Source organism: Alexandromys fortis, unplaced genomic scaffold (assembly GCF_014885135.2).
Source record: "Alexandromys fortis isolate MF-2015 unplaced genomic scaffold, M_Fortis_MF-2015_v1.1 scaffold_21, whole genome shotgun sequence".
In the NCBI taxonomy this organism is placed as follows: Eukaryota; Metazoa; Chordata; class Mammalia; order Rodentia; family Cricetidae; genus Alexandromys; species Alexandromys fortis.
This window is the reverse complement of record NW_026067905.1, coordinates 1,696,162-1,713,203: the sequence shown is the minus strand read 5'-3', so window position 1 is coordinate 1,713,203 and position 17,042 is coordinate 1,696,162. Positions and strand designations below refer to the sequence as shown.

At 43.0% G+C, this 17,042-nt stretch overlaps 2 protein-coding genes and 1 long non-coding RNA gene across 5 annotated transcripts in view; 1 reads left to right on the top strand and 2 right to left on the bottom strand.

Annotated features, from left to right (window-relative positions):
* Positions 1-6,664, bottom strand: part of Recql (RecQ like helicase) — a 30,114-nt gene extending 23,450 nt beyond the window's left edge. The window contains exons 1-2 of one of the 3 annotated variants that reach the window (XM_050135285.1): positions 6,610-6,664; positions 4,648-4,695 (exon numbers count right to left, since the gene is read on the bottom strand). In XM_050135285.1, the coding sequence (XP_049991242.1) occupies positions 4,648-4,663 (16 nt within the window). In that variant the 5' untranslated portion in view covers positions 4,664-4,695; positions 6,610-6,664. Of the gene's footprint in view, positions 1-4,647; positions 4,696-6,130 lie in introns of all 3 variants that reach the window. The other 2 variants (XM_050135283.1, XM_050135284.1) reach the window with 2 other exon arrangements.
* Positions 1-17,042, bottom strand: part of LOC126497343 (uncharacterized) — a 249,664-nt gene that overhangs the window by 50,278 nt on the left and 182,344 nt on the right. The gene's annotated exons all lie outside the window — the stretch shown is intronic.
* Positions 6,810-17,042, top strand: part of Golt1b (golgi transport 1B) — a 13,627-nt gene continuing 3,394 nt past the window's right edge. Inside the window, exons 1-4 of the mRNA XM_050135299.1 lie at positions 6,810-6,954; positions 11,999-12,090; positions 13,539-13,717; positions 16,480-16,561. Of these exons, the coding sequence (XP_049991256.1) occupies positions 6,930-6,954; positions 11,999-12,090; positions 13,539-13,717; positions 16,480-16,561 (378 nt within the window). The 5' untranslated portion in view covers positions 6,810-6,929. The remainder of the gene's footprint in view (positions 6,955-11,998; positions 12,091-13,538; positions 13,718-16,479; positions 16,562-17,042) is intronic.

Genomic DNA, 17,042 nt, shown 5'->3' with positions numbered 1-17,042 from the left:
TGGGGTTGAAGACTATATAAATGTAGTTACTTTTCTCTCACGACTTGGCCAAGTTATTTATTATACAAGACCTAAGCTAGTTAGAATAGGATATTTGTACTTATTGTATATAATTTTGTAGTAGGTTTAGAACTCTCTTACTTAAACAAAAGGGGGAGATGTTGCGGGAGGTCCTTCCGCCCCTCCAACCAATAGCTGCTGTGATACCAGTCCATTGGGGCGTGGTCTCTCTCCCTTTAAAAAAGCGGCTATTTCCTCTGCTCGCTCTCTTCACTTCCTGCTCTGCCGGATACTAGACTCCCTTTCTGGTTGTGCAGATGGCTGTTGTCTGGGACGGTGATCTGTAAGTTTTTTCCCCTTTAAATAAGTAACACCCTATTAATCATAACTCCAAACTGGTGTGGCATTGTTCATGACTTACGCCTTCAATAAAGGTCTTGGAGAGAGCAGGGATACAAGGAACATACCTAAACATAATAAAGGCAATATACAGCAAGCTAACAGCCAACATCAAACTAAATGGAGAGAAACTCTTAGCAATTCCACTGAAATCAGGAACAAGACAAGGTTGTCCACTCTTTCCATATCTATTCAATATAGTCCTTGAGGTCCTAGCTAGAGTAGTAATAAGACACCAAAAGGAGATCAAGCGCATAAAAATTGGGAAAAGAAGAAGTCAAACTCTCACTATTTGCTGATGATATGATAGTTTACATAAGTGATCCCAAAAATTCTACCAAGGAACTTCTACAACTCATAAATACCTACAGTAATGTAGCAGGATACAAGATTAACTAAAAAAAAAAAAAAATCAGTAGCCCTCCTATACACTGATGATAAAAGGGCTCAGGAAAAAAATCAGAGAAATAACACCCTTCACAATAGCCACAAATAGCATAAAATATCTCGGAGTAACTCTAACCAAACAAGTGGAAGACTTATATGACAAGAACTTTAAATCTTTGAAGAAAGAAATTGAAGAAGACACCAGAAAGTGGAAAGATCTCCCATGTTCTTGGGTAGGCAGTATTAGTAAAAATGGCAATCTTACCAAAAACAATCTACAAATTCAAGGCAATGCCCAGCAAAATCCCCAAAAAATTCTTCAAAGACCTTGAAAGAACAGTACTCAACTTCATATGGAAAAGCAAAAAAACCTAGGATAGTCAAAACAATTCTGTACAATAAAAAAAACTTCTGGAGGCATCACAATCCCTGACTTCAAACTCTACTACAGAGCTACAGTACTGAAAACAGCCTGGTATTGGCATAAGAACATATAGGAGGACCAATGGAACCAAATAGAAGACTGGATATCAATCTACACATCTTTCGAACACCTGATTTTTGACAAAGAAGCAAAAAATATCAAATGGAAAAAAGAAAGCATATTTAACGAGTGGTGCTGGCATAACTGGATATCAATATGTAGAAGAATGAAAATAGACCCATATCTATCACCATGCACAAAACTCAGGTCTAAATGGATCAAAGACCTCAACATAAAGCCAGCCACACCGAACCTTATAGAAGAGAAAGTGAGAAGTACACTTGAATGCATTGGCACAGGGAAACACTTCCTAAATATAACCCCAGCAGCACAGACACTGAGAGAAACAATTAATAAATGGGACCTCCTGAAACTACAAAGCTTCTGAAAAGCAAAGGACATGGTCAACAAGACAAAATGACAGCCTACAGAATGGGAAAATATCTTCACTAACCCCTCATCAGACAGAGGTCTGATCTCCAAAATATACAAACAACTCAAGAAATTGGACACCAAAAGAACACATAATCCAATTTAAAAAAAAAAAAAATGGAGTACAGACCTCAACAGAGGAATCTAAAATGGCTGAAAGACACTTAATGAAATGTTCACCATCCTTAGTCATCAGAGAAATCAAAACAACTCTGAAACTCCATCTTACACCTCTAAGAATGGCCTAGATCAAAAACACTGATGACACCTTATGCTGGAAGTTGTGGGGTAAAGGGAACACTTCTGCATTGCTGGTGGAAATGCAAACTGGTACAGCCCGTTTGGATGTCAGTGTGGCGATTTCTCAGAAAATTACCAAACAACCTTCCTCAAAACCCAGTAATACAGCTTTTGGGTATATATCCAAAGGATGCTCAATCGTGCCACAAGGACATGTGCTCAACTATGTTCATAACAGCATTGTCTGTCATAGCCAGAACCTGGAAACAACCTAAATGCCCCTCGATTGAAGAATGGATAAGAAAAATGTGGTACATTTACACAATGGAGTACTACACAACAGAAAAAAAAATAATGACAGCTTGAATTTTGCAGGAAAATGGGTAGAGCTAGAAAACATTATTTGAGTGACTTAACCCAGATACAGAAATACAATTATTGCATGTACCCACTCATAGGTGGTTTTTAAACATAAAGCAAAGAAAGCCAGCCTACAAAATCCCAGAGAACTGAGACAACAATGCAGTCACTAAAAGAAACTTACATAGATCTAATCTACATGGGAAGTACAAAGTAGAAAAAGACAAGATCTCCTGAGTAAATTGGGAGCGTAGGGACCTTGGGGGAGGGGAGAGGCAGGGAGGGGAGCAGAGAAAAATGTATAGCTCAATAAATATCAATTAAAAAATGAAAAAAAATAAAGAGCATATGGAGGTGAGTGGGTCACACGCCAGTGTTCCTAAGCTTGTGGTTCATGTGTGGATATTCTAGAATGTCCCGAGCTGAAATTCACAAAGGGGTTTCCTCCCATCAAACACAAAATAACAAACCAAAGGCTCCTTCAAAGGGTCTTTCAAATACAGAGCAACAGATGGGTAGAACAGTAGAGAAAGCAGAATAAGTTCTTAAAATGAATCTGCTCCACTATTTCTTTAGTTTTAAATCATACCTCATTGGGAGAGCTTAAGTCTGGGTAAGTAAGTAGAGTAAGACATGGAATCCGACCATGACCACACTAAACCTCTGCTCAGCAGCACCTGCTAGTCTCATCTTTACCATCAACTCAAGACTACTTGAGTATGGACCTAAACAAATTATTACCACTGATCACTAACCTGCAGAGTCCTGAGACGAAGCCAAAACTTGGCTGGTTATATTTCCATGTTTACACTTAGGCAAACTGTAATATTGTATGCTGGTTTGTGGGGCAGGTGTGTCCTATACAGAAGAAAAACCCTTCTGAGTGTTTCCTAAAAAGAACCCAGTCCTGTTTTCCAGATGGTAGAGTAGGATGCAGCCAAAGCCATAACCACTCCACCACAGAAATGACTGGAGAGCCTTCCTAGTATAAGTTCCCTGTCCCTGCCAGTGGGTCACAGCCAATCAAACCAAGAGCAAGACCTCACTATCACAGCACAGTCTGATCACGTGAAACCTGCAATAGTGGGAAACAGCTGACCTGGGGGAGGTCGATAATGGAGAGACTGCTTGTGGGAACTTGTGGAACTACTCTGAGAGCCACACAGAGCTTTAGATTCCAGGATGTTCAATGTGGCACAGTTCCCATTGTCAAATGGATGGAGAGCAAAAGTTCAAATAAGTAAGGTAGTTTTAAAACAGCGACACATTTTGGACATTAAACATAGAATAAGCTACGGAAATTAATTAGTACCACATCTGTACTCCATATTTGCTTTTTCAAATCACATTCCAAAACAGTACAAATCGTTACAAATTTGATTGAAAACTAGTAAAATTGATGCCAACAGCATTCATATTAACTACAGCATTTGGGATTATATTTATATTTTCTTCTTTTCCTGTTCTCAGTCTCTTAGACATCAGTCAAAAACACTCTCAGAGCCCTTATGCACTGCTGATGGGAACATAACGCAGCCACTGTGCAAAACAACACCAGCTCCTCAGAACATTAACCATGGGATTATCATTTGATGCAGCAGGTCCAATTCTAGGTATGCACTCAAAACAACTGGAGAGAGCCAGTGAGGTGGCTCAATGGTAATGCTTGCTGTACCTGCCTGATGGCCTGAGTTCTGGCCCTTGAATCTACAGTGGAAAAAGAACTGATTCCAGAATATTGCCCTCTGCCCTCTCCACAAATGCTGTGACACATATACACCCATATTCACCACACACACACACACACACACACACACACATTGTGAAGAGGAACTTAAGACGTTCCTATACAAAATACCATATTAGAATTACTCATAGTTGTCAAGTTTGGCAAATAAATAACTATTCTTCAACAGATGAATGAGCAAACAAAATATAGCACCTACATACAAAATGAACATTATAGGCCTTAAAAAGCAAAAATACGTTAACACACATTATCTTGAAGGCATAATGCCATATGAGGTTCGACAGACACCCTGTGTCTGAGGTCCCTTAAACGTCAAGAGGAAAGGAAGTGTGAGGAGCTGTGTGGCCCAGCATTCGGTCTGGGGTGGTGAGAAGGTTCTGGAGACAGACAGCAGTGACAGCAGCCCAGTGTGAATGACTGACCATCAGTGACCCGTTTGCTTACTAATACTGAAAAGGGAAATTCTGTTGTGCATTTAAATAAAACAGCTTCTAAAAACTATTTCTAGAATCAGAATTCTTCAGATTTTTTTTTAATCAAAGAGCAAATTAAAGTAGGACACAGTAACATACAAAGAACATTTGCATCCACTAACCTGAGGCCGACGCCATTCTAAGACTGAGCTGGAGAGCTGAGCGTCCTTCTGAAAGTGAAAGAACAAATATGGTAACATTTTCTAACAGCGGTCCTGCTGGGCTTGGCACAAGCATTAGTGAGTAGGAAAGGCAAGCATTTTTCAGGGGCGGATTCCTCTGCAACACTTCCAAAATCTTCTTTCTTACCCGCGAAAACTTATGTGCAGGAATGTGTCCTTCCCAGCTCTCCTGCCCCATATGAATATGATCAGGCCTCCCTAAGCCATCCCTAACCCTTCCTTTGTCCCTGGAGAGCATCATTTTCAAAACAATGCCCCTGTTCTCCCTGCCTCCTGGTAGTAATAAATCTTTCTCCACTCTGTCATATCTTGGCTCTGCTTGCTTTGGTTTTGGGTTCACCAAGATATGAACTCATGGTGTTAAGTTCACGGTTGAATCTCCAGCACCACAAAACAAAATGCAAACCAACCCAGTACAATGAACAATGCTCGGTCCATGACAATCTGTCACTATTCTGTGCAAAAAGTTAGAAAGCACAAATGGCTCTTTAAAATCCTATAGATGATGGTGTCAAATAGAAAGTCAACAAGTCTACAGTTGCAAAGTAATACAGCCAAAAAAGGCCAAATATTAGGTAGATCTGCCACCAGGTTGATGTGGACCTTAGCAACATGACACACTGTTACTCTAAGCCTGTCTGTACCCTGCCTTAAAACCTGGGATGGCAGGACTCATGACCTCAATTCACAGAGGCCACGAGTCCTGGGTTAGCCTGCCTCCCTGGTGCTGGAACTAAAGGCATCCACAGCCATGCTGGGCAGGGCTCATCATACAAATAAGAAGTTGGATAAATTCAAACATCAGACTAAGTAAAAACATAAATAAACCAATCACTTAGCATTTCACTGAGCACTTGCTTTAGAGAATTACCACTAAATTCACCCTTAAGAGAAACTAGTACTCTAAGCAGTTATTTTCAGGAACCCCTCTCTGCTACAGAGAGCTTACTCTGCTTCTCTGAAAATTTTGCTCACTGGCAGAGAGGGTGGGGTTGCAGCCAGTATTCTATTGATTCAAAAGAATCTGTACAGTTAAATACGGGAGAAACATTAGTTATATTAAATTTTAATGGTTAAAACTTAAATCTGAATATGCACTTCCCCGAACTGTTATGAACAACTTTTTGCACAATGACAATCTGTCACCATTACACACACACACACACACACACATAGAGCATATTATGTTTTGCTTAATTTTAGATTTTGCTAAATCTAAGGGTGCACTCCAAAGACAGATTCTGCACCCCTCTATTCTCACTTGGACTGTTTGCTTTATCAAATTACATCGCTCCTGTGCAAAAACTGTTAAGAGAGGCTGAGCCTTGAGTAAATGGTATGGAATGACCACACATCACTAACGGACATTTAAGGAAGAGTGTAAATCAAGACTATTTCCTCATGAATACCGGCATCTCCTTACCACTTCCTAGAGAGATAAGGTTCGTCCACGAACTGTAAGATCAGAGCAGAGATCGACTCTATTCACTGTAGCAAAATGCCTTTTCCAAACTGAAAACTCTTTCTTTGCTAGGAGTGGTTCGATCTACGTCCATTTCCTCCCATTATTTCAAACAATCCTTTTATGGACTTCGTTGCCAAAAACCTGTCCCTTGCCCAACTACGTAACTTGGCAACAAAAGATCTCTCAGCACAAAATATATCCAAGAACTAGTTAAGAGATGAAAAGGCCCGTCCGTCAAAAGCTGAAGTCATCAATGCGGGAGAAAAACGCAAGCTAACCCGGAGCGCGTCTCTCTGCCCCGCGTCCCCCACCGGGAGGTAGAAGCACGTGCAGCGGCAGCCAGGGCTGCTAAAAGCGGCAGCAGCGACGGCTGCGGGCTCCCACCCGCGCCGCAGACAACTACGGGCCCACGCGCGGGGCTCGGCGCCTCCACGCACCCGTCAGCCGCTCGGCGGTCAAACCCCTTCCCGCCACCGGCCCGCAGCGCCCACCCTTCCGGATTGGCCCCCTCCACCAATCACAAGTCTGCGCCTCTCTGATTGGCGGCGTGGCGTGGCGCCCGGCACACATCCCAACAAGAGCACGTCCTATTGGCCTGGCTGCAGCCAATGGCGCGCAGCCTTGCGGCCCGGCGGCGGCGGCTGCGTGTTTCCGGAAGACGTGGCGGCTCGGGCCCGGGCGGCATCCCCGTGGCTCTCCTCCGGATTAGGCTTCGCAGCGTGGGCCCCGAGGCACCGCGGTCCTCGCCGCCGCCGCCATGATCTCCCTCACGGACACGCAGAGTAAGCACCGCCGGAGCCCCGCGTCGGCCGCGCTCCCGCCGCAGCCTGTGCTCCGCCCCGCAATGAATGGAGCGAGCGCGGCGTGGGGCGGCGGCCTGCGGGACAGAGGGAGGGAGGGAAGAGGGGGGCCCCGACCGGAGGACGGTCGGCCTGCTGCGGCTCGAGTGGAGCCGCCGGCGGACAAAGTTTCCGGGGCGGCGGGAAGGGGACCGTCCGCAGGCGGTCGGGCTCCTGCGAGGCTGGGGTAGCTGGGGGCGTAGGGAGCGGTGATGATTTGCCTCCCGATGCTGCTGTTAGAAACCTGCCCCCAGATTCCCTTGCAAGGACGGACTTGAGTGTTCTGCCCGTTTACGTTCCAGCCGAGTTTGCCAATTTTAAGGTCCCTTTGAGCTCAGTCAGCGCGTTGACTTTTGTTGGGAGCGCTGTTTTAGTTTTCTGTGTCAGGAATCAGGATCACACTGTGTATGCAAATAAGGCTGGCCTTTCGCTCTTTGTGTTCGAGCTGGCCTCCAACTTGTAATCCTTCTGCCCCAGCCTCTAAAGTTCTGAGATTACAAGCATGAGCGACCCTGCCTGTCTCTACAGGTAAAGGATTTCCTTATTAGTGTTGGTATGTACTATACTTTGTAGCCTGTTTTATTTTAGCATCCCTTTCTGCCTATCTCATCATTCCGATGAGCTTTGCCGTCTAGCCTTTTTTTGTGGCCCCAGAGATCAAAGCATACTGGACAAGTGTTCAGTGGACCAGTTGAGCTGTGTCCCGGCTCCATCGTTTTCATTTTTATACCTTTTTCTTGACATCTCAATTATTTTTCTACCAAAACTGTTCACTTTCTGAAGACTTTTAGCGAACATGACCTCTTTCTGCCTCACCCCTCCTCATTACTCTAGTCATCTTAGATTTTCAAGATTCTAACATCCCATTGAACTAAAACGAAACCTTTCTTGGAGTTATTCTCAAGTGGAGTGTAAAGATTTAGATTCCAGTCCTGGTGCACCTTATTGTCACAGATCTTCTATGGTTCCCTATACACTTGGCAGCCCAGTCCTGCCCACACAGTGCTTGATTTGGACTAGACCAGGAGTGGTGCTCATTATTGCTCTATTAGCTTCATTTGATTCTAATCAGAAATACAAGTATCCCTTTTTCCCTGTTGTTAGTAACGTTTGTATGATTTTTTTTTCCATTTTAATGTAAGATGTAGATATATTGATAACAGTGGGCTTGATTTTTTTTTTTAATGTGTCTGTGTGGTGGTATGGACTTATGCGTGTGAGTCCCAGAGGAGATCAGAGCCATAGGACAGGTCCTCTGGAGCTCGAGTTACAGTCATTAGCTGCCTCGTGTGGATGCTGGGAACCAAACTCGGATCCTCTGGAAGAGCAGTTGGCTTTATTGAGTTTGAGACAGCATGAGCATGGAATGACAGACATAGGCCATTTATGAACTGGAGCATGTAAGACGTTCAGTTTTACACACACACACACACACAGAGACAGACAGAAAAGGCCGTAGTCCCAAGACTGCTGGCTCAGAAAACCTTTGTTCTTTCCACTGTACTGCTGGCTTCTAAGGAGACTGGATGTAAATATTCACACCTGGGAATGATACAAGTCTGGTATTTAAATTGCCCTCTGCACAAGGCAGAGAGACCTTCAGTCTCCAAAAAGCCCAGACAATGAGGACTTGGACTCTGAAGTAAAAGCCACTTTCCCCTCATTTTATCAAATGTTTTGGAAGGGTGAAATTCTGTGATGTTCCCTGACCCAGTGCCTGAGGTAAGATGGTGAGATACAGCCAATGGCTAGGGAGCCAGAGCTTTTTCAGTTCAGATTGAGTATGTCTGTGTTTCCTGCAGGATGGGACCCGTCATCCCAGAGAGATGCCAGCATGATTCGGGGCTTTCAATTCTAAGAAGGGTGGGTGACAGCTCATGGTTGACTTAAGACACTCTACAGTACTCTCCCCATACCGACAGTGCCTAAAGAAATGCCAAGGCTTGCAGTAGGAACAGCTTCCATGTTACAGTGGATTGTCGCATTCAGTCAAATGCTGCTGTGTATTTGACTTACTGAGACTGGGACCTGGTCAAAGTTATCTGTTTCTTAAAGGGTGTGATAGGGAAAGAAGGGCCGCTCTCAGTTTCTGTGATATGTCACTGTCACTAGAATGTCAGCTGTGATTGACGTTACGTTAAACTGGTCGTTTTTTATAAAATTTCTTAAAGTAGACTTTTTAAAAAATATTATCTAATTTAACCTCTCAGATCGCTTATGTCAAAATTTACTTTTTATGGGCAGAAAGAAAAATGAAGATTGGATATTTTGTTTTCCCAAGTATGATCCTGGCAGGAAGATGGTTGCATCTTATAGGCCTTTTGACTTAGAGAACTTATGGATTGATAAGGACAGGGACAAAATCTGGAGGTGAGAAAAGGTGTGGTGAGGATTTTTGACCCATCTCAGTGGGGTGTTCCTGGCAGCATTGTGCTAGTGCTCATTTGTGGCAAAGATTCCACAGGCAGCTGCCCGTCTGACGGTCGGTCTGGGCTGTAGTGGGATTGTGGAGTGAGAAGACTAGATCTGCAGTCCACCCACCACTTACAGCAGTCAGTGGTCAGTTGCTTGTGGGAAGCTTGAGCCATTGATTCTCTGTTCACGGGATACCAGGCATGCGAATGGACACTGCACTGTGATGAGACACATGGGGCAGCCTTGTCCACTCTCTGACTATTAATAGTTCTAGTACCTACTGGGCTGTTCTAGACTGAGATTACACTTAGGTCAGTTACATCATTCTGTGCAGTCCTATACCCTTGAGTTTAATACATAGGTTCTTAAACTGTGGGTACAAATATTTAAATATAATGGTTAAAATAGACCTGATTCAGATACTTAACCATAGTTGGATTTAGGGAAGTGTAAATTCTCCCATCTTCCCTCCCTAAAGTGATGTGATTGTGCCTACATTCCTGTGATACTGGGAGGATTGCATTGCTTGTGTGCCGTGGGAAACACCTCACGGTGCCTGATTCCTGTCAAGTTCTCAGCGCATAGCCACCGTATTTCCATTTAATTTCCTTCTTGATTTTTAAATTTGGGGAACACTTTTACTTTGTGTGTGCATGCACAGTTGTGGCCAAATTGACATTGGATGCCTTCTGCAATCATTCTTCGTGTGTGTGTGTGTGTGTGTGTGTGTGTGTGTGTGAGAATGACAAGGTCTCTCACTGAACTGAGCTCACTGATTTAGCTAGCCTGGCTGTGAGCTTCACAATCCTCCTGTCTCCTTCCCCACTGCTGGGATATCAGGCAGGAAGCATGTCCAGCTTTGTAGGTGGGTGCTGGGATCTGAACTCAGATTTTTATGCTTACACAGCAGCCACTTTACCAGCTTAGTTTCCTCTTCCATAAACAAACATCTTCGATTTTGTGTAGTTATGAAGATAATTTATGAACATAAGAAGTTAGTCACATTTTGCATAATTTGGCTATTACGATTTGCCCCTATCTACTCATTGCTTAGCAGAATTTCACTTGCTTAGTAAATTCTCCTAAAAATGTTTGAGCAAGAAAGTATTAGCCTGGAATTTTGGTATTTGCATCTGAAGTACATTTAAACTTGAATGATGGTAGGTGAGCTTATTTTTTGAGGCTAATTTTAGAAAGAATATGAAAGATATTATTTTAAAAATGAGGCCATGGAGATGTAGAGAGAGGTAAAGTTTATAAAGTATTGGCTCATCAGACCCTTGATGTGGTTCAGTCTTAAGTGTATGTGTGTCTGGCCTGAAATTTAGCTTTTTAGAGCTGAAGGGAAAATAATACATAATGAGTCAGAAATCACTAATACAGACAGCAATTCTGGGGGGCAGAAGGAAGGAGGTTGCCGGTTAGCCTCTAACAGCTAAAGCAGGATGACTGAGAAGTGATGGACAAATTTTGCTTTGTAGCAGTAACAAGAGTTTCAAAGATTGGACCTAGAAAATGTAAGGTCAATAAAGTATTTTATATGTAGGGTAGACCTTGGTTATACTGTGTCCACCACTGTATTCAGCACTAGAACACCCCTTGGTCTCTTGTAGTTGATTAACAAGACTTAGTTTCTACGTGAACAAGTAAAAAATATGGGCTAGGTTGTAATTTCAGGTTCTAATCTTAAGCGTGTAAACATTGGTAGTGTAATGTTTGTGGAAGACAAATAGTTAAACCATATAGATGTATCTATATCTATATGTATCTGCGAAGGTTGACTCTAGACCTGTCTTTCCTGTCTCCTGCTTAAGAATTGAAAATTTGGGGCTGGAGAAATGGCTCAGCGGTTAAGAGCATTGCCTGCTTTTTCTAAAAGTCCGGAGTTCAATTCCCAGCAACCACGTAGTGGCTCACAACCTTCTGTAATGAGATCTGGTGCCCTCTTCTGGCCTGCAGTTATACACGCAGACAGAATATTGTACACATAATTAATAAATAAATATTTAAAAAAAAGAATTGGAAATGTTATTTTGTTCCTGATTTAGATTTGGCCATATATCTAGCTGGTGCTTGTAGCAGCAGGCTGCTTGTTCATCCCGGCCACCCAGGACTGAAATAATCATACAGAAACTGTATTATTCAAATCACTGCTTGGCCCATTAGCTCTAGCTTCTTATTGGCTAAATCTTAAATATTAATTTAACCCATCTCCATTAATCTGCATCACCACAAGGTTGTGGTTTACCAGCAAAGTTTCAGCGTATCTGTCTCCGGTGGTGGCTCCATGGCTTCTCTCTGACTTCACCTCCTTTCTCCCAGCCTCCAGTTTAGTTTTCCCCACCTACCTCTATTCCCTGCATAGGCCCAAGACAGTTTCTTTATTAACTAATGGTATTCACAGCATACAAAGGGGAATCCCACATCAGATGCTACGTTATTTTTGTTAGACATTGTGATGCCATCAAGAAGCTGACCTGCAGTGTTAGGACCTGTGGGATTTTGTGCTGGGTTTGTGGGATTGTCAGGGACCTGATTTCCCCCTGCCTTAATCGTGTGCTTTGTGTTGCAGAAATCGGCATGGGCTTAACAGGATTTGGAGTGTTTTTCCTGTTCTTTGGAATGATTCTCTTTTTTGACAAAGCACTGCTGGCTATTGGAAATGTAAGTTTTTAAATTCATCAAACAGTTTTATCTGTTAGTGACTTCTTGCTTGACTGTTAGGTTCGCTGTTTGCAGCAGCAGTGAACCCCATCAGCTTTCTGTGTGAATTGAAGATTAACTTAAAAGGTTCTTACTTGATCAGTCACTCTTAAGTGTTTGTGGTGTGATTTACATTGGATTAAAGTTAAGTGACTGCTACCCCTGAATAGGAATTGGAGTCAGAAGACCTAGCCAGGCATGGTGGCTCAGACCTGTAAGCTCAGCATGTAGAAAACCAAGGCAGGAAGATTGCCAAAAGTTTAAAGCTAGCCTGGTGCTACAGAGCAAGGTGCTATCTCAAAAAGTAAAGAAGAGAAAGATGGCTTGCTAACACCTTGTCTAGTAAATTTACCAAACTATTTTCAATTTAATCACACTGTGTATGTGATTAAATTGAATAAGCAAAATTTTAATGACCGAAAAGCTTTTAAAGTACATCTTTTGTCATGAGGTGGTTCGGTGGGTAGAAGGGCTTGCCACCAACCTATCCCTGAAACCTACATGATAGAAGAAGAGAACGAATTCCTTGAAGAACTTTCCTCTAACCTCCACACACTGCCCACATGCAGGGAAACAGGTGAATACATCAACGTAATTTCTTTGAGTACTTGTTTGAGGTGTTCCTGACTTCACTAGAAGGGTGCACTTTGCTTGCTTGCTGTGTATTCCCTATCGATGTGTCGGGTTCCAGGAGGAAGGAACGCCTCTGAGAAGGTGGAAAAGTCACTGAACAATGTTGAGATGATTTTGAGTCTGTGGCCTACTTTAATAGAAAAGAGAAAGGATAGCAAAGTTAATATTTTTATCTGGTTGTGTAACTAGCGCTGTTGTCTAGGAATGTGGTACTTAACAGGTGGGCCTGGTGTGTATTGGGAAAGAGTACTTTTCCTGAGGAAAGCTAGTGGGGGAAGTATTTCATACACTTTCTTATCCATGTGTATGTGTCTTCCGCTGCTGGACTCTTCTCCCTGGCTTTGCACTGATCCTCTGCATAGCCACCACCCAAACCACCCACCCATAGAAACCCCTACACCCCAAGGTGACTTGCAGAATCAGGGACTACATTCGGTAGCAAATTAAAGCAAGCTGGCCATCCAGGCCTTACCAGCTATCTGCTTGACTAAGCCGTTTCCTTGCCTATCCAGCAGAGCTGGGGAATTGCTGCAGATGGGGGTTCCTCTGTCCCATTTCATCATTTTTCTCCATTGCATGGGATTAGGCAAGGAATGAGGCCAGTGAAGATAGCCAGGACTTCCAGCATGTGCGCCCCACTCCTGGCTTGTCGCAGGGCGTACACCCAGGACTCTGGCAGTACACACAGCAGATGCCAAGCAAACTGCTTCATCCCCTTGCTCTTCACTTTATGAGGTGTTTAACCCATTCTGTGTTGCATTGTCTTTCTCTCCTAGGTTCTGTTTGTGGCTGGCTTGGCTTTTGTAATTGGTCTAGAAAGAACATTCAGATTCTTCTTCCAGAAACAAAAAGTGAAGGCCACTGGATTTTTCCTGGGTGGTGTGTTCGTGGTTCTTATTGGTTGGCCTTTGATAGGCATGATCTTCGAAATTTATGGATTCTTTCTTTTGTTCAGGTAGGCCATTATTTTCTTCTCTTTTAGTGAGCCAGTGTGTCAGATAACTATTGCAGAGCCCTGGGTAGTTGGGCTAACATGAGAGATCACTTCCTGAATGACTGCTGTGTAGACTGAGTCTTTTAAAAATGTTTCCAAAATGTAAATGACGGCCTGGGTAAGGTAATAGACTATTTGCTAACTATTTCCAATGCTCCGTCCTCCGATGACTCTAGCTTGTGTCAAGTTGACACACAAAACCACCCAGCACCACTGACCCCTTGTCAGCTTGACACACAAACACGTCACTGTTCTTTCTTACTCATCCCCAAGATTTTAAATAACTTTAAAAGTTCCACAGTCTTTATAAATTCAAACATATTTAAAATATATAATATAGCCAATCTCTTTAAAAATACAAAGTGTTTTAAAATCTCCCAACTGTGGGCTCTAATAAAATACCTTCTTTCTTCAAGAGGGAGGAAAGTTAGCACAGTTACAATCAAATCAAAGCAAAACAGAATTCCAACTGTCTTAATACCTGGGATCCACTCATGATCATCTGGATTTTTCCTAAGGACTTGGGTCCTTTCACAATCCTCTCATACATATGATCAGGTACCCACTCCTGGTACCAGTTTGTCTTAGTTAGGGTCCTATGGCTACGATAAAAGACCATGACTAAAGATCAAGTTGGGCAGGAAGGGTTTATTATTAGGCTTATACTTTAGCATTGCTGTTCATCACTGAAGGAGGTCAAGACAGGAACTCAAAACAGAGCAGGATCCCAGAAGCAGGAGCTGATGCAGAAACCATGGAGGGGAGCTGCTTTCTGGCTTGCTTTCTTTGGCTTGCTCAACGCACCTTCTTATAGAACCCAGGACCAGCGGCCCAGGAATCGCGCTATCCACCATGGACTGGGCCTGCAGACAGACTGCCCATTTGTTTTACAGTCGCCCAAACCTGAATAATCACACAAAAACTATATTAATTACAGCACTCTTTGGCTACAAACCTTTCTAAACGAGTTGCTATTGTCAGATTTAGACTAAGATGTTTTGTTATTTAAGACAAAAAGGGGAAGTGTAGTGATATTTCATTTGTATTTTAATAAATAAAGCTTGCCTGAAGATCAGAGAGTAAAACAGCCCCACTGATCAGCCTTATAGACCAGGTAGTGGTGACACCTTTAATCCCAGCCCTAGAGAGGATTGTAAAACAGGAGGAGACAACTCTGTCAGTCTCATTCTGAGATTCCTGAAGGCAGGATTTGCATTTCTGACTGAGATAGAGCTAAGAGCCAGTGGCTGGCTGTTTTTTTTTTTTTGCTGACTTTCAGGTTGAACCTCAGTATCTGTCTCTGGGTTTGTATTAATCATGCTACACTAAGGAGCTATGTCTGCAACAGAGAGACAGGGACAGAAAGATTTTTAAGCCAGAAATGAGTTGAGCCAGAAAGGCATCTTTAGGGATACTGCTCTATGGTCAGAATGACATGTACAATGAGATCACCCAGTGGCTAAAGGTGTTTGACACTAAGCCTGAAGACAGAGCTGAGTTGGATGCCGAGGACCTACATGGCAGAGTTAGAGAACTTACTCCTACAAGTTGTGGTCTGAGCTCCACATATGTCATAGTATGTGCCAATACAAGAAATCAATACAAGAAAAATTTGAGGGTGCATTTCAGAAAGAACAACTGGAGGCAGGAAAAGTAGTTAAAGAGCTCAGACTTGGTACCCAGTATAAAGTTAGGCAGTTGAACACTAACTGCTGCCATTGAAGTGGGAAAAAGAAAAAGAGGGCAGAGAGGAGTTAAGAGTAAGAATCACTGGGACAAGGAAGGGGAGGAAGGAAGGGCAGCTCTCGGTAAATGCATCTTACAAAAGAAAAGTTGAGAATGTGAGAGACTGAGTGGGTGCTGGCAGCTGCAGTCTCCAGCCATGAAGTTAAATGGCCCAGGTTGGCCCTCGATGCCATTATAGAAGGACTGTCGTTGTATTGGTGAATTGCACTAATACCTTAGCTTCGTGGTTTAAAGAGGCTTCTGGTAAAACCCTTGTGCTTCTGCTGAGTTTTGTTTATTCTGAGAGGGTCTTGGCTTGAGATCTAGAGCTAAGAGTGTTTGTTGTTCTTTCTCCAAATACATGAAATCCTCAGCAATGTATGAAGTCACGTTTGTGTTTTTAAAGATACCTTTAAAAACATCCATTTGAACTTAATACTGCTAAGAAAGTATATCTCTGAAACATGTGCCTAGTTGGGACTGTAAGAGCTGTTCCTCTGGGTTGGGTTCAGTTCCCTTCCTGTGGGCTCAGAGATGAAACTGGCAGCTCCTGACCTCTCTCTTGTACTCTCATCCCTGTGAACTGCATTTTAAGAACCAGGTACATGTTATTTCTTGTGTGTTCTTAAACTGTTCAGCTTAAAATGTCCTCACTGACCCACAGATAAGCTAATTAGAGGCCCACCAAAAACTGGCAAGCTGAGAGACGTACCCTCTGCTAGGTGTTCTGTTGGTGTTGGATTCATGGTTTCATGCATACAGTCATTTCTTCTGCTTACCCCCTTCCCCAACACCCCTGTCTTCAGCAGTGGAACAGAAAGCCCATGGTCTGATCACAGCACAGCCAAGTCCCATTGTACTCTGGGCACCATTTTAGCAGTAATCAAATTGTTAGCTGCATTGTTGTAATTGGTGACTGAAGTTGCTGTTTCCCCTGGCTGGTGGTTCCTCCTGGTAGAAAGCACTGAAGTCTAATAACCTTGTTTTCTGCCTCCCAGGGGCTTCTTTCCTGTGGTCGTTGGCTTTATCAGAAGAGTGCCTGTCCTAGGATCCCTCCTAAATCTACCTGGAATCAGATCGGTATGTATTCAATGTTAAGCAATACACCGACTGAATAAATAGATTGTGATGCCTTTTTACTTGGAGCTTGACTCATTGATGTGATTAAGTCATTATGATATAGATGATTGTGTCATACGGATTCTGGTTCCCGTGAAAACCAGAAATTAATCATTTATAGATCTATGAAACCTGACATTTTGCTTGAACATACTATTTTCAGTATTATTTTTTATTTTTGGTGTTACTCTGATTGATAAGTGAAACCCTTCCTGCATTCAGGGTGCATTCTGTGGACGCTTGGTAGTAACCTGCCATGGAGGCTCCATCTATTGTGGGATCTCCAAACCCTCTCAGGATTTACCTGCCTTTCCCAACTCCCTATGGCAGACTCAGGATGGCTTTGCATGCCTTCCCTATACACACCTCTATCTAGCGTTTACCTGATTTAATCATCAAGAGGAAAGCTCCAGAGCTGTGATCAGAGTCCTTCAGGGCAGAG